The sequence below is a fragment of the Petromyzon marinus genome, chromosome 76 (genome assembly GCF_048934315.1).
Source record: "Petromyzon marinus isolate PM22_M1 ecotype Great Lakes invasive population chromosome 76, UKy_Petmar_22M1.pri1.0, whole genome shotgun sequence".
NCBI lineage: Eukaryota > Metazoa > Chordata > Hyperoartia > Petromyzontiformes > Petromyzontidae > Petromyzon > Petromyzon marinus.
Window position 1 is genome coordinate 5790099 of NC_133742.1, and position 21257 is coordinate 5811355.

At 59.7% G+C, this 21257-nt stretch overlaps 1 protein-coding gene across 1 annotated transcript in view; it reads right to left on the reverse strand.

Moving 5' to 3' along the window:
• Positions 1-5264: 5264 nt before the first annotated feature.
• LOC116958361 (ankyrin repeat domain containing 50) overlaps positions 5265-21257 on the reverse strand; it is a 30585-nt gene continuing 14592 nt past the window's right edge. The window contains exon 3 of the mRNA XM_076056553.1: positions 5265-9878. Within this exon, the coding sequence (XP_075912668.1) occupies positions 6085-9878 (3794 nt within the window). The 3' untranslated portion in view covers positions 5265-6084. The remainder of the gene's footprint in view (positions 9879-21257) is intronic.

Genomic DNA, 21257 nt, shown 5'->3' on the forward strand with positions numbered 1-21257 from the left:
TGCAGTCACGAAAGCTTTAAATCAAAATGTAACTAAATCTTGTAAAGTCACGTAGAAGGGAAACAATAAAATAATAAAAAATATAAAACAATACAATTCTCAGTCATCATCAAGTGATGATGATTGCTTGGTGTTGCAGTCGAAACGTTGTGAGAATTTTATCGTTTTATATTTTTATTATTTTATTGTTTCCCTTCTAAGCGGTGGTGACTTTACCGAAAGAACCAAGAATATTAGGGTTAAGCTTAACATCTTTGACTACATTTTGATTTAAAGCTTTCGTCACTGCAGGGATTCGTATTCTTGGTTCTTTCGGTAAAGTCACCGCCGCGTAGAAGGGAAACAATAAAATAATTTTATTGTTTTATAATTTTATTATTTTATTGTTTCCCTTCTACGCGGTGGTGACTTTACCGAAAGAACCAAGAATATATTTGACTACGTTTACGAGATGTTCAGAGCTTTTCGATGAAACACAGAGGCCCTGACCGATGCAGGGCTGGACTTGTTTCGTTGACGCACTGTGCCAATTTGTCCGTGGCAGAGCCTTACTGCGCTAACCGTGGGTCTCAACGGGACATCGGAGGTTCGTGAATTTTTGGATGGCCCATGAAGTCCTCGGTGGTTTCGATGCCCTTGATTTGATCGGCTATCGCTCTCCCTCGGGGAATCGTTGACTCGGCAATGCTTGCCGTTGTTTTACGTTCCGGGGTGTTGGCTTGGTCCTCGTTCAAATTCAAAGGCCGGCGCCTTCATCGAGTAAAACCTTAAGATTTCATTGTCCTCACGGGGCCATCACGACAGCCGACCGGCCCCTCATCAGCGGCAAGAATTTTTGAGAGGTAGAAGGCGGCGGCGGCGGAATGCGTGGACTCCACCCCGTTCCAAGCGCATGGGATCGAGCGTTTCCCCCTCGCGCGCTCGTCGTCGTCGTCTCTCCGAGCACCGCGTAGAGGACCGCAGAACTCTCGGGGTGGAATTGTTGCCAGCACCGGGTAACCTCCTCGTCCTCGTCGTCCACCTGACAGGCCTCAGAGTCGTCCTTAAGAGTCCACCATCCCCCCCTCTCTCTCAGAGTCGTCCTTAGAGTCCACCACCCCCTCCTCTCTCTCTCACACCCTCTCCCTCTCAGAGTCGTCCCACGTGTGTCTCTCTGTACGAGAGCGAGCGAGTGAGTGAGCGAGTGAGAGAGCGAGTGAGGGAGCGAGTGAGTGAGGGAGCGAGTGAGTGAGAGCGCGAGTGAGGGAGTGAGTGAGAGAGCGAGTGAGTGATTGAGCGAATGAGGGAGTGAGTGAGAGAGTGAGAGAGCAAGTGAGCGAGAGAGCGAAATGCAGGGACTCCTGGAGGAAGCCGCCTTGGTGGATGTGTGGCGCATACATCACCCGGGCCAACGCCAGTTCACGTGCACGAGGACGAGGCGCGATGGCTCGGTGACGCAGTCCAGGCTCGACAGATTTTACGTCTCTAAGAGCTTTGTGACGTGCGCCATAACGCCTGGCATCAGGGCGGCGCCCTTCACGGACCACAGCCTCATCGTGCTCCGTGTCAGGCTGGAGAGGGCCCACCGTGAGGGGAGTGTCCCACTGGCACTCGCTGCTGGAGGATGGCGCCTTCTTAGAAATGTTCGAGGACTTTTTTGGAAGAGTGGCGTAAAACTAAAACGCAGTTCGACTCTCTGGCCCAGTGGTGGGATATGGGCAAAGTGCACACCAGGCTGTTGTGCCAACAATACACCTGGGGGAGCACCAGAATGAAGAATGCGGACATCACCGGCGTGGAAGCCCGAGTCCTCGATTTGGAGGGTCGCCTCGCCGAGGACAGCGACCCCCGCTCTTCTCCGAGAATACGAGAATAGGGAGCGTCTCAAAGGGCTACAGGAGGAGCAGACGCGGGGAGCGTTTGTGCGATCCCGGGCGAAGCTCATCACCGACCTCGACACGGGATCCCCGCTTTTCTACTCCCTCGGGAGGCAGAACGGGAGACGCAAATCCACGGAGTGCCTCTTTGATGGCGATGGTGTGCTGGCGCACGAACTCCGGCAGAAGTCGGCCGTCATCGGAGACTTCTGCGGCAGCCTGTTCTCTCCCCTGAAGAAACATCGGAAGCGGCCCAAGCGGAGGCAAGGAGCGGTCTGACCCACCCTGGGGGAAAACGGGAAAGAGCTGCCGGAGCAAAAGCTCACCGGGACTGACCTTGACGCAGCTGTAAGAGGACTGGCCCCAGATAAATCCCCAGGGTTAGACGGGCTAACAGGGGAGTGTTATGCCGCTTTTTGGCCATCCCTGCGGGAGGACCACAGAGAGGTGCTGGAGGAAGCCTCAGTCACCGGGGGTGATGCCTCAGTCTTGGAGGAGGGCGGTGCTCACTCTGCTTCCCAAGAACGGAGAACCTGAGGCACCTACAAAGACTGGCATCCGGTATCCCTCATGAACACCGGCTACGAAATACTGACAGAGGCTCTCTCCCTGCGACTGGAAGGGGTGATTGCACAAGTCGTAAACAGGGACCCAGTCCTACACCATCCCCCGGACGAACCATCCACGACGGCATCTTCCTGGTCAGGGACCTCATCGCGGTGTCCCAGAGGTTGGGAATCCAAATCGCGTTTCTGGCCCTTGACCGGGAAAAGGCTTTTGACAGAGTCGACCACAAATACCTGCTGGGAACCCTCAAGACCTTTGGCTTTGGGGATGCCTTTGTCCGAACGATCCGCCTGCTCTACACCGAGGCGGAGTGCGTGATCAAGATCAACGGCGCCCTCACTGCCCCCGGTCAAATTCGAGCGAGGAGTGAGACAGGGATGCCCTTTGTCGGGCCAACTTAATGCCCTGGCATTAGAGCCTTTCCTGAGTCTCATAAGGCGAGTGAGCGAGTGAGTGAGCGAGTGAGAGCGTGAGTGAGCGAGTGAGAGTGAGTGAGCGAGTGAGAGAGTGAGAGAGTGAGTGAGCAAGTGAGAGAGTGATTGAGAGAGTCAGCAAGTGAGTGAGCGAGTGAGTGAGCGAGAGAGTGAGTGAGCGAGTGAGAGAGTGAGCGAGTGCTGCGCAACTGCCAACCACCGATTCACACCGCTTCCAAACATTAATTCCGTTGATTTTAATTCAAATATTTATAATAATAACGATGAGGACGATGGCGGTGACGATGACGGTGAGGATGACGACGACGGTGATCATGACGGTGATCATGACGATGACGATAGTGACGAACATCAGGCCGCGGCCGTGAGTGACGCGTCAACGTGGCGAGCGCCAGGGTCAGGACAACTCGCCGCAACCACCGCACCGGTTCAACCGCGGCTCCCTAACCGCATCGTCCACACTCACCGCCAACACCGCACCCACCACACTCACCGCCAAAACCGCACCCACCACACTCACCGCCATAACCGCACCCACCACACTCACCGCCATAACCGCACCCACCACACTCACCACCAAAACCGCACCCACCACACTCACCGCCATAACCGCACCCACCACACTCACCGCCATAACCGCACCCACCACACTCACCACCAAAACCGCACCCACCACACTCACCGCCAAAACCGCACCCACCACACTCACCGCCATAACCGCACCCACCACACTCACCGCCATAACTGCACCCACCACACTCACCACCAAAACCGCATCGTCCACACTCACCGCCATAACCACACCCACCACACTCACCGCCATAACCGCACCCACCACACTCACCACCAACACCGCACCGTCAAAACTCACCGCCAATACCGCACCTACCACACTCACCGCCAAAACCGCATCATCCACACTCACCGGCATAACCGCACCCGCCACACTCACCGCAACCACCACACTCACCACACTCACCGCCAAAACCGCACCCACCACACTCACTGTCAAAACCGCACCCACCACACTCACCGCCAAAACCGCACCCACCACACTCACCGCCAAAACCGCACCCACCACACTCACCGCCACTCAGGCCACGCGGGGAGCGGCGGCGATACATTCGGTGCCATGCCCCGCCAGCGAGAGCGATTATCTGAACCGATCCTGGGCCTCCCCTAGGCCGACTCGGCCTCAAATGAGTGTACCTGGTGTACCTGGTGCGGCGGCGGCGGTGGTGCAGTGAACATCTCCGCTTGGGGAGAGACAAAGGCGGCCGGGGCGTGGTGGTGCCGGCCTCACCGCCAGCCCACCTCCGCCGCGGTGCCGGTAGCCTTCATAGGCGGCGCTGCCGCCGGCCGCTTCTAACGGCACTTGCCCCTGCAGCCCTGCTAGGCAGGCTACCCGGGGGACCTTTGCATTCGTCCGCTGTGTGAAATCAAAGCAGAAGCCGAGATGACAGAGGAAGCACCGACTAGCACCACCAGCAGCAGCAGCACCACCAGCAGCAGCAGCATTCTGACAAAGATGATGGTGGTGGTGGCGGCGGCGATGATGACGACGATGACGACGATGTAAGATCGTTAAAAAGCAAAGGAAACACGCCACCAACACCACCACCACCCACCATCGCCATCATCGCCACCACCGTCACAATCACACCACCGCCCCTACCACCACGATATCATCATCATCATCATCACCGCCACGCCATCATCATCATCGCCACACACACACGGCACCACCACACACACACACACCACCACCACCACACACACCACCATCACCACACACACACACCACCATCACCACACACACACGCCACCATCACCACACACACACACACGCCACCATCACCACACACACACACACACCACCATCACCACACACACATACACACCACCATCACCACACACACACACACCATCACCACACACACACACACGCCACCATCACCACACACACACACCACCATCACCACACACACACACACACCACCATCACCACACACACACACCATCACCACACACACACACCACCATCACCACACACACACACACGGCACCTTCACCACACACACACACAGCACCATCACCACACACACACACACGCCACCACCATCACCACACACACACACCACCATCACCACACACACACACACGCCACCACCATCACCACACACACACACCACCATCAACACACACACACACACCACCATCACCACACACGGCACCATCACCACACACACACACACCACCATCACCACACACACACACGGCACCATCACCACCTCCGTGATTGGCAATCGCAGTGAAGTTCTGCGCAGTTCGTGGCAGTGATGGGGAGGGGGGGAGAGGGGAGGGGGGGAGAGGGGAGGGGGGAGAGGGGAGGGGGGTGAGGGGGGACGTGATGGGGGGGGGTGAGGGGGGGGGGGCGTGATGGGTGGACGGAGAGGGGATGGCCGGTGACTCCGTGCCGCTGCGTCCGACGCCGGCGCCACCTCCCAGGGTCCGCCACTCCGCCCGCTACGCCCGCGGGCGAAAGAAGAGGGAGAAACAACAAACTAACAAACAAGCTAACCAGCTAACAAACTAACTAAAAAACGTACAAACTAACAAACAAGCTAACTAACAAGCTAACAAGCTAAACCAATCGCAAAGCGTCGCCGGCGCTTCCAACCCCCCACGCCGAGAAGGGGCCCGCCGGCGGCGCCGACGCCGACTGCCGGGACGCCGACGGGCGCCCCGCCCTCTACGCCGTGGCGCTGGAGGGCCGCGCCGACGTGGCCCGGCTGCTGCTCGACGCCGGCGCCGACCCCGAGGCGGCCGACGCGGAGGGCCGCACGGCGCTGCACGCGGCCGCGCGCCGGGTCCGGCGCGCGACGTCGGCACGGCGCTGACACCCCCCCACACCCACGGCGCCCCCAACGTCCGTGCCGTCACAGTGACACCGTCAGCGTCACACCGCCAGCGTCACACCGCCAGCGTCACAATGTCACAGCGTCACACCGCCAGCGTCACGGCGTCACGCCATCACAGCGTCACACCGCCAGCGTCACGGCGTCACGCCATCACAGCGTCACACCGTCGCAGTGTCACACCGCCAGCGTCACACCGCCAGCATCACGGCGTCACACCGCCAGCGTCACACCGTCGCAGCGTCACACGGTCAGCGTCACACCGCCAGCGTCACAGCGTCACGGCGTCACACAGTCAGCGTCACCCCGTCAAAGCGGCGTCTCCTTCTTGCGGGCGGCGCCCTCCAGCTGCAGCCTCATCGCCTGCTTGGCGCCCAGCGGCACCGGCTCCACGGCGGGCCGGGGACACGCCGGCAACGTCGGCAACGCCGGCAACGTCGCCGGTGCCGCCGCTAGCTGCTGCTGCTGCTGCTGCGCGCCGTGGTTGAGGCCGTAGTTGGGGTTCGTGACAATGCCGTTGCGTTTCTTCTGCCGCTGCTGCTGCTGCTGCTGCTGCCGTTGCCGTTCTTCGCCCGGCGGTTCCGAGCGCCGCTGGTGCCCGGCTCCCGGCGGCGGCGCCGGCGGCGGAGACGGCGCCGCCGTCGCCGGGTCGCCGCGGCCCGCGACGGCGGCGGTCCCGACGGCGGTCGTCGGCGCGACGAGGAGCAGCCGGCGCCGCGGAGACACCGCCGGCGCCGCGTCCTCGCTGCTCGTCCTGGAGGGCCGCCGGGCGTCGCCGGCGGCGCCGGTGCCGCCCGTGGGCGACGCCGGGTCGCGTCGCCGACGGTGGCGGCGGTCGCCGGCGCCTCGTACCGGACTCTCCGGCGAGGCGCTGCTCCCGCCGGGAGACGCCGGCGTCGCCGCCGGGGCGCCCCGCCGCGCCGCCGCCGGCGCCGGCCACGCCGGCGTCTCCCGGCCCGGCGTGGCCGGCGACGCCAGCGCCGACGAGCCCCGGCTGCTGCCGCCGCTGCGCGGTAGCGAGTGCCGCTGGATCTGCTCGGTGAAGCTGAGCGCCGACGGCGACGGCGGCGGCGGCGGCGCGGCGTAGCCGGCGCAGGCGGCGCCGGCTACGCCGGGCTGGAGGCTGTCGAAGGGCACCGTCTGCGCCGTGGCTGCCGACGACGACGATGAGGAGGTGGCGGTGCGCAGCGACGAGGTCTTGGAGCTCTGCAGGGAGCGGTTCGACGGAGGCGTCGCCGCCGCCGCTGTTGCCGGCGGCGGCGGCGGCGGCAGCGGCCCCCTCTGGCAGGGCCCGCCGCCGGCGCCGAAGGACCGCTGGCGGTCGCCGGTCGAGCCGGGCGACTCCGACGACTCGCTCAGCCGGCGCTGTCGCCGGCGGCAGGCGCCGCCCTCGCCGGCGCTACCGGATCCGGCGGACGTCACCGTGGAACCCGGCGCCTCGCCGCGGGCGTCCGGCGGCCGCCGCCGCTGCCGCCGCCGCTGCTGCTCCTGCTGCTCCTGCGGCGGCGGCGCCCGGCACGCCGCGGACGCTCCCCCCCCCCCACCGGCGCCGAACTCCTCCAGCAGGCGCACGATGTCGGCGTGGCCGCCCCGGGCGGCGACGCGCAGCGGCGTGCGCCCGAAGCGGTCGGCGTGCGCCGGGTCGGCGCCGGCCTCCAGCAGCGCCCTCGCCGCCTCGGCGTGGCCCTCCTGCGCCGCGACGCACAGCGCCGTCGCGCCCTGGTTGCAGGCGCGGTCGGGCCGGGCGCCCCCGGCCAGCAGGGCCCGCACGGCCCCGGCGCGGCCCCGCCACGCGGCCGACTGCAGCGGCGTCCGCCGCTCGCCGTCCTCCGAGTCGGGGTCGGCGCCGGCCTCGAGCAGGGCCCGCACGGCCCCGACGTGGCCCCGCCACGCGGCCGCGTGCAGCGCCGTGCGGCCCTCCGCGTCGGCCGCCTCGGGGTCGGCGCCGGCGTCGAGCAGCAGCCGGGCCACGTCGGCGCGGCCCTCCAGCGCCACGGCGTAGAGGGCGGGGCGCCCGTCGGCGTCCCGGCAGTCGGCGTCGGCGCCGCCGGCGGGCCCCAGCAGCAGGCGGACGATGCCGGCGTGGCCCTCGCGGGCGGCCGCCAGCAGCGCGTTACGCCCGTCGTAGCCCCGGCGGTCGACGGGCGAGCCCAGCCGCAGGAGGGCCTCCACGCAGCGCTCGTGGCCCTCCTGCGCGGCGAGCACCAGCGGCACGCGGCCGTCGTCGTCCGCCTCGCCGACGCGGGCCCCGTGCCCGGCGAGGGCCTCGCACACCGCCGCCCGGCCCGCGAACGCCGCGAGGTGCAGCGGCGTCCACCCCGCGTCGTCCCGGTGGCTCTCGTCGAGGCCCCGACGCAGCAGGAGGCCCACGCAGCCCTCGCAGCCGCGGGCCGCCGCCAGGCCCAGGGCCGTGCGGCCGTCGGCGTCCACCGCGTCGGCGGCGGCGCCCCACAGCAGGAGGGCGGCCGCCGCCTCCGGCCGGCCCGCGGCCGCGGCCGCCAGCAGCGGCGTGGCGCCGCGCCGGTCGGCCAGGTCCGGGTCGGCGCCGGCCTCCAGCAGGAGCTCGGCGACGTCGGCGCGGCCCTCCGAGGCGGCCGCCAGCAGCGGCGTGGCGCCGTCGCGGTCGGCCAGGTCCGGGTCGGCGCCCCGCTCCAGGAGGAGCGCCGCCGCGGCCGCGTGGCCGCCGCCCGGCGCGCCGAGGGCCGCCACGGCCAGCGCCGTGCGCCCGTCGGCGTCGCGGTGGTCCACGCGGGCGCCGGCGTCCAGCAGCCGGCGGGCGACGTCGGCGTGGCCCATGTAGGCCGCGGCGATGAGCGGCGTGCGCCCCTCCGCGTCGGGCCGGTCCGCCGCCGCGCCCGCCGCCAGCAGCCGCAGCGCCACGGCCTCGTGGCCGCCCCACGCGGCCGCCCGCAGCGCCGTCCGCCGGCGCCGGTCGGCGCGGTCCACGCGGGCGCCGGCGGCCAGCAGCGCCGACACCGCCTCGCCGTGGCCGCCCCGGGCGGCGGCGCGCAGCGGCGTCCAGCCGTCGCGGTCGGCGTGGTCGGGGTCGGCGCCCCGCGCCAGGAGCAGGGCGACCGCGCGGGCGTGGCCCTGCCGCGCCGCCAGGTTCAGCGGCGCGCGCCCGTCGGCGTCCTCCGCCTCCGGGTCGGCGCCCCGCGCCAGCAGGAGGGCGGCCGCTTCGGCGTCGCCGGCGCGCGCCGCGCGGGCCAGCGGCGTGCGGCCCTCGGCGTCCGCCCGGTCCACGTCGTCGGCGGCGGCGGCGGCCGCGGCCGCGGCGTCGTCCCCCGCCGGGTCCCCGCCGAGGCCGCCGGCGGCCGCCAGCAGCCGCAGCGTGTTCTCGTCGTACCCGCCGCCGCCGCCGCCGCCGCCGCCGGCCTCGGCGTGCCTCAGCGCCGCGCCCACCGGCGCTCCGCTCCACGCCAGCCACAGCGCCAGGTGGTGCGCGCGGAGCCCCAGGCCGGCGCGCGCCAGGTGGTGCGCCAGGTCCAGCGTCCGCGCCGGCGAGAGGCGGCGACCGCGCAGCGCCAGGCTGGCGGCGAGCATGGCGTGACCCTCGGCGGCGCTGCACAGGAACTTCTGGGTGCAGTGCTTCACGTCGAGCAGCCACTCGGCGAAGCTGCGGTGGAAGAGGATCTTGCCGGCGCCGGCGTCCGCCAGCACCCTGCCGAGCGCCGGCAGCGTCCGCCGGGCGAACTCGTCCCGGGTGAGCGCCGCGTTGCGCGTCCGCACGGCGCCGTAGATCTCGTCCTCGGCGATCGGCCCGCCGGCGGCCAGCACGGCGTTGAGCGCCGGCTGGACGCGCCCGAACTGCTTGCGGGCGAACAGCCGCTGGCACAGCCACAGGTAGAGGCCGTTGAGGGTGCCGGGGATGCCGCGGACGTCGGCGAGGGCGACGAGCCCGCCGGCGGCCCCGTCCAGCGCCCGCTCCAGGTACAGGATGCAGCCGTTGCTCTTGATGTGCAGCTGGTTGAGCACGTCGGCCGTGTCGGGCGTCAGCTGCCGCCGGAGGGCCTCCTCGCGGTCGAGGCGGCACAGGATGTAGCGCTGCACGTCCTTCACCACGCACGCCTTGCGCAGGTCGTCCAGGCAGAGGCGGCGGAAGCCTGCTTGCGGCGGCGGGCGTGGCGGCGGCGGGGTTGGTTTGGTGGTGGTGGTGGGTGTGGTGGAGGTGGTGGGTTGGTTTGGTGGTGGTGGTGGTGGGTGTGGTGGTGGGTGTAGTTGTTGTGGTGGTGGTGGTGGGTGTGGTGGTGGTGGTGGTGGGTTGGTTTGGTGGTGGTGGTGGGTGTGGTGGTGGGTGTAGTTGTTGTGGTGTAGTGGGCGTGGTGGCGGTGGAAGTGGTGGGTGTGGTGGAGGTGGTGGTCGTGGTGGGTGTGGTTGTTGTGGTGGTGGGATGCACCGGCACACTGGTTAATGCCACAGGTGACACCGCATCCGGCACCGGCGGCACCGCAGCAGGCACCACCGACATCACACCCGGCACCGGTGACACTGCAGCCGGCACCGGTGACATCGCTGCCGGTGACACCAACACCGCCACCGGTGTGGAAATTACAGGTGCATCGAGACCCATGGAGATGCATAGAGAGCAACATACATACAACACACACACACATGTACAACATACACATATGTAGAGGTGCTAACTACTCACTGTTCAGTAACCTGCATTGCCACCAGGTATCAAGGGGGCAGTGCAGCGTTACCTGTGTAGTGTATAGTGTAGTGTATAGTGTAGTGTATAGTGTAGTGTATAGTGTAGTGTATAGTGTAGTGTATAGTAGTGTAGTGTATAGTGTAGTGTATAGTTGTGTAGTGTATAATGTAGTGTATAGTGTAGTGTATAGTAGTGTAGTGTATAGTATAGTGTATAGTATAGTGTATAGTGTAGTGTATAGTGTAGTGTATAGTGTTGTGTATAGTGTAGTGTATAGTGTAGTGTATAGTAGTGTAGTGTATAGTGTAGTATATAGTTGTGAAGTGTATAGTGTAGTGTACAGTAGTGTATAGTGTAGTGTATAGTGTAGTGTATAGTGTAGTGTATAGTGTAGTGTATAGTAGTGTAGTGTATAGTGTAGTATATAGTTGTGTAGTGTATAGTGTAGTGTATAGTAGTGTATAGTGTAGTATATGGTGTATAGTAGTGTATAGTGTAGGGGCAGTGCAGCGTTACCTCTCTGTGTGTGAATAACGATTGGGGTCAGACATGGTCAAGTGGATCGTAGCCACGGTTTGGTAAGAACCAATCAGACAGTGCCACGTGTTAGTGTGTGATTGGTTACACCTGGCCACAAACGGGTATAAGAAGGGTGAGCGCGCAGAGCGCGGCGAGGAGTTCTCTCTCTGCACGAAGACAGAAGCCCGGGCTGAAGATAGCCAGGACCCTGGACCCAGCCTCCCACCCCTTCTGAAGGCTAATGCTCGGCCTAACCAGAGGTCAAGACCCGCCGGGCCAGCGGTGGGTCAAATAGACTCCCCTAGGTCCCAGCCGGAGGACTCTGGGATAGCGGTGGACGTGTGAGTAAGTCCCGCCAAGATAGGACGCTGTACCTCCTTAGGTTAGGAAGAGACCTGTGTGTAGGTCACACTAAGTCTGGAGGCTGTACCTCCTTAGGTATCAAGAGAGCTGTGTGTAGGTCACGCTAAGTCTGGAGACTGTGCCTCCTTAGGTTAGAAAGAGAGCTGTGTGTAGGTCACGCTAAGTCTGGAGACTGTGCCTCCTTAGGTTAGCAAGAGAGCTGTGTGTAGGTCACGCTAAGTCCGGAGGCTGTACCTCCTTAGGTATCAAGAGACCTGTGTGTAGGTCACGCTAAGTCCGGAGGCTGTACCTCCTTAGGTTAGCAAGGGAGCTGTGTGTAGGTCACGCTAAGTCTGGAGACTGTGCCTCCTTAGGTTAGCAAGAGAGCTGTGTGTAGGTCACGCTAAGTCCGGAGGCTGTACCTCCTTAGGTATCAAGAGACCTGTGTGTAGGTCACGCTAAGTCCGGAGGCTGTACCTCCTTAGGTTAGCAAGGGAGCTGTGTGTAGGTCACGCTAAGTCTGGAGGCTGTACCTCCTTAGGTTAACAAGAGACCTGTGTGTAGGTCACGCTAAGTCCGGAGGCTGTACCTCCTTAGGTTAGCAAGAGAGCTGTGTGTAGGTCACGCTAAGTCTGGAGGCTGTACCTCCTTAGGTTAGCAAGGGAGCTGTGTGTAGGTCACGCTAAGTCCGGAGGCTGTACCTCCTTAGGTATCACGAGACCTGTGTGTAGGTCACGTTAAGTCCGGAGGCTGTGCCTCCTTAGGTATCAAGAGACCTGTGTGTAGGTCACGCTAAGTCCGGAGGCTGTACCTCCTTAGGTTAGGAAGAGACCTGTGTGTAGGTCACGCTAAGTCCAGAGGCTGTACTTTCTTAGGGTATCGGGTGAGGGGACCGTATACCCCTCTGTGTGTTAGCAACTGTGTAAGAGAGTGTGCCTCATAAGAAGTGTATTCGTCGTCATTATAAAACTACACGTACAACGCACGTACAAAAAAGCATACATGCCACTGTAGTGACTGTACTTGTCACTATGCGGTGCCAGGACTTGCAAAGTCACGGCCGGCAATGTTGTCATGACGGGCAGCCCGGGTTGCGGGCTGCCCGTAATGACTCTAGTGGTGGTCGGGTGAGCCCTGGTCAGCGCGGTGGCACCTCACGATACTGGAGGGGGGAAGACCGGTGGGCAGGGCTGAGGGGGCGGTCACATGGTTCCTAGGGGCTCTAGGGAACATTCGAGAAGGAGCCTGGAAGGTGGGCAGGGCTGAGGGGTGGTCACATGGTTCCTAGGGGCTCTCGGGAACATTCGAGGAGGAGGAACCTGGCAGGTGGGCGGGGCTGAGGGGTGGTCACATGGTTCTGAGGGGCTCTAGGGAACATTCGAGGAGGAGCCTGGAAGGTAGGCGGGGCCGAGGGGTGGTCACATGGTTCTGAGGGGCTCTAGGGGAACATTCAAGGAGGAGCCTGGCAGGTGGGCGGGGCTGAGAGGTGGTCACATGGTTCCGAGGGGCTCTAGGGAACATTTGAGGAGGAGGAGCCTGGAAGGTGGGCGGGGCCGAGGGGTGGTCACATGGTTCCGAGGGGCTCTCGGGAACATTCGAGAAGGAGGAGCCTGGAAGGTGGGCGGGGCCGCGGGGGCGGTCACATGGTTCCGAGGGGCTCTCGGGAACATTCAAGAAGGAGGAGCCTGGCAGGTGGGCGGGGCTGAGGGGTGGTCACATGGTTCCGAGGGGCTCTATGGAACATTCAAGAAGAAGGAGCCTGGCAGGTGGGCGTGGCTGAGGGGTGGTCACATGGTTCCGAGGGGCTCTACGGAACATTCAAGAAGGAGCTCCAGGAGTCTGGCAGTTGGGCGGAGCCAGCCGCAGCCCGGGAGCAGTGCAACGACAGCTCAGCGAGGGGCCCCGTGGGTTCTTCTTCAAGTGTCGGCGTTGGAAGATCCACGGCGGGGGAGAAGAAGCCTCCGGCCGCGCGGTACCGGGACCCGGGCTCGTGGCCCGGACCGGGACAGCGCGAACCGCGTCGAGTTCTGCCGTGGCGTGGCGAGGCGGGCGCTCGAGACCCGAGCGTAGTTTCGTCGTTACGTCACGTGCCGTCGCGCGAATCAACGGTGTTTCCTCCCGAGATAGCGTCCGCGACTCGGTTGGACTCGCCCCGCAACATACGTACATACAACATGGATACGTATAGCACGTGCGTACACACGTACGCACGTTTTAGCACGTCCGGCTTTCGCGACCAACATCATTCATGATAAACGTAGTTTTTGGGTTGGATCGCGTTATTTATAAATGTGTCGTAACCCACCACCGCCGCCGACACGGCCAATCAGCAAAAAAAAAAGCGTCCCGTTGACAAAAGACAAAGTATCTTCTTTGGTTCTTTCGGTAAAGTCACGTATAAATGAGAATAAAATAATTAATAAATAAAACAACGCAATTAAATTCTCACGACGTTTCGGCCACAACACAAGTGGCCTTTCTTCAGGCGAGCTTAGCTCTGTCGTCCCGACAGGTCTGTTCCTTTCACCTGAAGAAGGCCGCTTGTGCTGTGGCCAAAACGTCGTGAGAATTTTATTGTGTTATTTCATTTTATTAATTTATGATTTTATCCTCATTCTACGCGACTTTACCGAAAGAGCCAAAGAAGATGAATCCTTGCAGTCACGAAAGCTTTTAATCGAAAAGACCAAGTAGTTCACTACTTTGGCCCCACACACCGGTGTGTTGAAGAGTGAATCCACAACATTCAACACACCGGTGGGCTAAAGTAGTGAACTATTTTGTCTTCTGTCAACGTGACACTTTTTTTTGCTGAATGGCCGTGTCGGGCAGTGGAGGGTTACAACGCATTTATAAATAACGCGATCCAACCCAAAAAAAAACCTTTATTACGGACGTACGCACGCACAATACGTACAGTGACATTTCGAAATGTGCCGAGTGTCACCGGGAAAACGTGTGGGCCCATTTGTGTCACGCATTCGCATAAAAATCCCTGGTCGCAGAGGCAAAAGCTTGCGGGTAACAATAATAACAATCATAGCCACGTCCTGTACTTTTGAGGCATAAGCAATGAGGAAATACAACTTAGTACCCATGGACCAAAAAATCGTGTTACACAGCGTTATAGGCGGCTCAGAAGTAGCAGTCCCTCTACCCCCCCCCTTCTAACTCTCCCATTCTCTCTTTATTTTTACGATCAGAGGAATCAAGACGATGCTCGGTGTAGTCGGCACTTTGCTCCATTCATCATTTGGGTTTTTTTAAATGCTTCGTTTTATGTTAACCCTCCCCCACCCCCGCCCTTTTTAAATGAAATATTTAACAAAAGATTTCTCGCTCTCTCTCTCTACCCCCCTCTCTCTCAACCCCCTCTCTCCTACCCCCTCTCTCTCTACCCCACTCTCCTCTCTCCCCTCTCTCTCTCTACCCCCCCCCCTCTCTCTCTCTATCCCCCCTCTTTCTCTTACCCCCCCTCTCTCTCTACCCTTCTCTTTCTCTCTACCCCCCCTCTCTCTACCCCCTCTCTCTCTACCCTAACCCCCCCCCTCTCTCTCTACCCCCCCCTCTCTCTCTTGCCCACCCTCTCTCTCTCTACCCCCCTCTCTCTCTCTCTCTACCCCCCCTCTTCACCCACCTCTCTCTCTACCCCCTCTCTCTACCCCTCTCTCTCTACCCCCTCTCTCTACCCCCTCTTTCTCTACCCCCTCTCTCTCTACCTCCCCTCTCTCTATACCCCCTCTCTCTCTACCCTCTCTCTCTCTACCCCTCTCTCTCTCTACCCCTCTCTCTCTACCCCCTCTCTCTCTTACCCCCCCTCTCTCTCTACCCCCCCTCTCTATCTAACCCCTCTCTCTCTCTACCCCCCTCTCTCTCTACCCCCCCCCCTCTCTCTACCCCTCTCTTTCTCTACCCCCTCTCTCTCTCTACCCCCTCTCTCTCTACCCCCCCCTCTCTCTACCCCCCTCTCTCTACCCCCCTCTCTCTACCCCCCTCTCTCTCTACCCCTCTCTCTCTCTACCCCCTCTCTCTCTACCCCCCCCTCTCTCTACCCCTCTCTCTCTCTCTACCCCCTCTCTCTCTCTACCCCCTCTCTCTCTCTCTACCCCCTCTCTCTCTCTACCCCCCTCTCTCTATACCCCCCCTCTCTCTCTTACCCCCCCTCTCTCTCTACCTCCCCTCTCTCTCTACCTCCCCTCTCTCTACCCCCTCTCTCTCTCTACCCCTCTCTCTCTACCCCCTCTCTCTCTCTACCCCCTCTCTCTCTACCCCCTCTCTCTCTACCCCCTCTCTCTCTCCCCTCTCTCTCTACCCCCTCTCTCCCTACCCCCTCTCTCTCTCCCCTTTCTCTCTCTACTCCCTCTCTCTCTACCCCCTCTCTCTCTACCCCCTCTCTCTCTCCCCTTTCTCTCTCTACCCCCTCTCTCCCTACCCCCTCTCTCTCTCCCCTCTCTCTCTCTACTCCCTCTCTCTCTACCCCCTCTCTCTCTACCCCCTCTCTCTCTCCCCTTTCTCTCTCTACTCCCTCTCTTCTACCCCCTCTCTCCCTACCCCCTCTCTCTCTCCCCTTTCTCTCTCTACCCCCTCTCTCTCTACCCCCTCTCACTCTACCCCCTCTCACTCTACCCCCTCTCACTCTACCCCTCTCTCTCTCTACCCCCCTCTCTCTCTACCCCCCTCTCTCTCTCTACCCCCCTCTCTCTCTCCCCCCTCTCTCTCTACCCCCCCTCTCTCTCTCTACCCCCCCCCCCCTCTCTCTCTACCCCCTCTCTCTCTCTCCCCTCTCTCTCTCCCCGTGTGGGACGCCAGCCCATCCCACCACTACAACCGGTTCGACCGGCCAGCACCCTGCAACACAAAGCGGTCACGCCAACCCCATCTCACCCACTATAAACTATTTCTAATCTGACCAGGGTGTTAATGCCCCAGCTGTTGGTGCAGCCCCTGCCCATCACAGCGTGATAGCAGCTCAGCCACGTGGCATTTATATCACAGAGACCCACAGAGATACATAGAGATACATAGAGATGCACAGAGACCCACAGAGATGCATAGAGATGCACATAGACCCACAGAGATATATAGAGATGCATAGAGACCCATAGAGATACATAAAGATACATAGAGACCCATAGAGATACATAGAGACCCATAGAGATACACAGAGACCCATACAGATTCATAGAGACCCATAGAGATACATAGAGACCCATAGAGATGCACAGAGACCCATAGTGACGCATAAAGACCCATTGAGATACACAGAGATACATAGAGACCCATAGAGATGCATAGAGACCCATAGAGATACATAGAGATACATAGAGACCCATAGAAACACACAGAGATACATAGAGATACATAGAGACCAATAGAGATGCATAGAGACCCATAGAGATGCACAGAGACCCATAGAGATATATAGAGATGCATACAGACCCATAGAGATACATAGAGACCCATAGAAACACATAGAGATACATAGAGACCCATACAGATACACAGAGACCCATAGAGATACATAGAGACCCATAGAGATACATAGAGACCTATAGAGACCTATAGAGACCCATAGAGATGCACAGAGACCCATAGAGACACATAGAGACCCATAGAGATACATAGAGATGCACAGAGACCCATAGAGACGCATAGAGACACAGAGACCCCAGAACATGAAGAACCAGTGGCATCTACATCTACAGAACATGAAGAACCAGTGGCATCTACAACTGCAAAACGTGAAGATCCAGTGGCATCTACATCTGCAGAACGTGAAGAACTAGTGGCATCTACATCTGCAGAACGTGAAGAACCAGTGGCATCTACATCTGCAGAACGTGAAGATCCAGTGGCATCTACATCTGCAGAAAGTGAAGAACCAGTGGCATCTACAGAACGTGAAGAAGCAGTGGCATCTACATCTACAGAACATGAACCAGTGGCATCTACATCAGTAGAACGTGAAGGACCAGTGGCATCTACATCTGCGGAACGTGAAGAACCAGTGGCATCTACATCTACAGAACGTGAAGGACCAGTGGCATCTACATCTGCAGAACGCGAAGAACCAGTGGGATCTACATCTGCAGAACACGACCTCCTGTGTAACAGGCGAGGTAGTTAACATCACTCAGGGTCTGGGATTGAACCCACAACCTCCTATGTACCTGGCGAGGTAGTCAACATCTCTTAGTGTCTGGGATTGAACCCACGACCTCCTGTGTACCAGGCGAAGTAGTCATCATCTCTCAGGGTCTGGGATTGAACCCACGCCCTCCTGTGTACCAGGCGAGGTAGTCAACATCTCTCAGTGTCTGGGATTGAACCCACGACCTCCTGTGTACCAGGCGAGGTAGTCAACATCTCTCTGTCTGGGATTGAACCCACGCACTTCTGTGTACCAGGCGAGGTAGTCAACATCTCTCAGTGTCTGGGATTGCACCCACGACCTCCTGCGTACCAGGCGAGATAGTCAATATCTCTCAGTGTCTGGGATTGAACTCATGACCTCCTGTGTACCAGGCGAGGTAGTCAACATCTCTCAGTGTCTGGGATTGAACCCACGACCTCCTGCATACCAGGCGAGGTAGTCAACATCTCTCAGTGTCTGGGATTGAACCCACGACCTCCTGTGTACCAGGCGAGGTAGTCAACATCTCTCAGTGTCTGGGATTGAACCCACGCCCTCCTGCGTACCACGCGAGGTAGTCAACATCTCTCAGTGTCTGGGATTGCACCCACGACCTCCTGCGTACCAGGCGAGATAGTCAACATCTCTCAGTGTCTGCGATTGAACTCATGACCTCCTGTGTACCAGGCGAGGTAGTCAACATCTCTCAGTGTCTGGGATTGAACCCACGACCTCCTGCGTACCAGGCGAGGTAGTCAACATCTCTCAGTGTCTGGGATTGAACCCACGCACTCCTGTGTACCAGGCGAGGTAGTCAACATCTCTCAGTGTCTGGGATTGAACCCACGCCCTCCTGTGTACCAGGCGAGGTAGTTAACGTCACTCTCGTGATACGAGGGTGGGGGGGGAGCGGTGGCGCAGCGGTTAGCGCTACGAATCGGGCAGAGGCCCCAGTTCGATACCCGCTCACGGTCAAAACCGGTGGCGATTGATTGAAGCGATCCTGGACCTCCCCCTAGGTCGGCTCAGCCTCAACCGAGTAGCTGATGCAGTGCGAGTAGTGAACATCGCCACTGGGGGAGAGACAAAGGCGGCCGGGCGTGGTGGTCCTGGCCACACCACCACCCACCACTGTGTGTGTAGCCACAGTGCCGGTAGCCTTCATAGGTAGCGCTGCTTCTACTCGCTAACGGCACTTGCCCCTACAGTTTGTCTGTGTGTCTGCGTGTGTCTGTCTGTCTGTGTGTGTCTGTCTGTCTGTGTCTGTCTGTCTGTGTCTGTGTCTGTCTGTGTGTGTCTGTGTGTGTCTGTGTGTGTCTGTGTGTATGTCTGTCTGTCTATGTGTGTCTGTGTGTGTCTGTTTCTGTGTGTCTGTGTCTTTTTCTCTGTGTGTCTGTTTCTGTGTGTGTCTGTGTGTGTCTGTGTGTCTGTCTGTGTGTATGGCTGTGTGTGTGTCTGCGAGTGTGTGTATGTCTGTGTGTGTGTCTGTGTGTGTGTCTGCGAGTGTGTGTCTGCGCGTGTGTGTCTGCACGTGTGTGTGTCTATGTCTGTGTGTCTGTTGTGTGTTTTTGTCTTTGTGTCTTTGTGTCTGCGTGTGTCTGCGTGTGTCTGTGCTCGCATGTGTCTGTGTGTGTGTCTGTGTGTTTCTGTGTGTCTGCGTGTGTCTGCGTGTGTCTGTGTGTCTGCGTGTGTGTCTGTGTGTGTGTCTGTGTGTGTGTTTGTGTCTGTGTGTGTGTTTGTGTCTGTGTGTGTCTGTGTGTCTGTGCGTGTGTGTCTGGCTCCCACATTATTTAACATCTATTTTGACCACGTAGTTCGTGAAGTCTTCAATAGCTGTACTGGGGGAATCTCCATTTGGTACAGATATAATGGGAGGCTGATCGATGCCCGGGTGCGGTCAAGGGATGGCTCCCTATTGCTCAACCACGTTATGTATGCCGATGATTTGGTAATAGCTGCTCATTAGGAGGAGGAGTTGGAGACGCTGCTGCTGAGACTGGAGCGTGCCATTAAGAAATGGGGCCTTACCATCAGCCCCACCAAAACTAAGCACCAGCCTGGGTATTTTGTACCATCGGACACTCCACCCCCACAACTCCCAATCGGTGATGGGGCAGTTGTGGAGAGAGTGGAGAGTTTCCCATACCTGGGCAGTGTGCTTATGACTGGCTCCAGTTTAACAGCAGAGGTCTCACTCCGAATCAGTCGAGCGGCAATATCTTTTCATCGGTTGCGTAACGCTGTGTGGAAGCTACCTGGTCTGTCGCTCCGCACTAAGCTTCAGGTCTTCTCGGCCACGGTCATTCCCTCCCTTCTCTACGCTTGCGAAACGTGGACCCCCCTAATGGAACATCTTCGCCGGTTAGAAACATTTAGGCTAGCCTGCCTACGATCCATCCTGGGTTTAACCAGGCTGGATTGTGTGAGGAGCTCACAAATTCTTGAAAGGTCTGGGCAAGGTCCCATCGGTGAGCTCCTCCGGCAGGCAAGGCTGCGTTGGCTGGGTCATGTAGCCCACATGCCCAGCCACCGCATGCCGAAACAGCTTTTGTTCGGCCGGATCGAGGGGGCTAAACGGGCGCGGCACGGGCTAGAGAAGAGATGGAGTGATGTGGTACAGGAGGACGTGGAGCTGAGTGGACTTGCCGACTGGTACCAGCGGTGTAAAGATGGGCCTCTGTGGAGGAGGCTCGTGAAGGACGCTACTGGGCAATTGGAGGTAGTCACCCTCCAACAACAACGGAGGGCCGAGGAGCGACGCTCACAACAACGAGCGGAGCGCCGGGTGGCGAAAGCACATCAGGTTGGCACAGTAGGGGGCACAGGTGGTGCATCAGCCAGTCATCTCAGTCATCTCAGTCAGTCGACCCGTGGCACTTGGGTCTGCCCCGTGACCTGCCAGCGGGCGTTCGATACTTCACGTGGCCTCAAGGTGCACATGGCCTGGCACAAGCATCGTGGTGATGTCACCGCCACTTAGTGTCGAATGGCGGTTGTTGTTTTGTGAGAGTGTGTGAGTCTATGAGTGTGTGTGTGTGAGTGTGTGAGAGTGTGTGTGAGTGTGTGAGTGTGAGAGTGTGAGTGTGTGAGAGTGTGAGTGAGTGTGTGAGTGAGTGTGTTAGAGTGTGTGAGTGAGTGTGTTAGAGTGTGTGACTGTGTTGTGAGTATGTTGTGAGTGTGCATTGTGAGTGTGTGAGAGTGTGAGTGAGTGTGTGAGAGTGTGAGAGAGTGTGAGTGAGAGTGTGAGTGTGTGTGTGAGTGTGTGTGAGAGTGTGGGAGTGTGATTGAGTGTGTGCGTGGGTGTGTGAGCGTGTGGGTGGTTGAGTGAGTGGTTGGGTGGGTGAGTGTGTGTGTGAGTGTGTGTGTTAGTGAGTGTGTGGGGAGTGGTAGTGTAGCGGTCAGCGCGCTGCGCTATGAACCTGGCGACCCGGGTTCGATTCCCGCTCACGGCCAACACCAGTGACGATTATCTGAACCGGTCCCGGGCCTCCCCTAGGTCGACTCAGCCTCAAATGAGTACCTTGTGCGGTGTGTAAATATCGCCACTAGGGAGACAAAGGCGGTCGGGCGTGGTGCTGGCCACCCACCCCCTCGTGTACCGTTCCGGCCTTCATAGGTGCTCGCTAACAGCACTTGCCCGTACAGTCTGTTGAGGTTATACGGGGGATCTTTGTTTGTTAGTGAGTGTGAGTGTGACAGAGTGTGTACACACACTCACTCACACACTCACACACTCACTCACACACTCATACACAAATCTGCACACACACATCTGTACACACTCACACATCTCTACTCACTCTGTCAATGCTGCGCCTAGCAGCTGCTGACAGC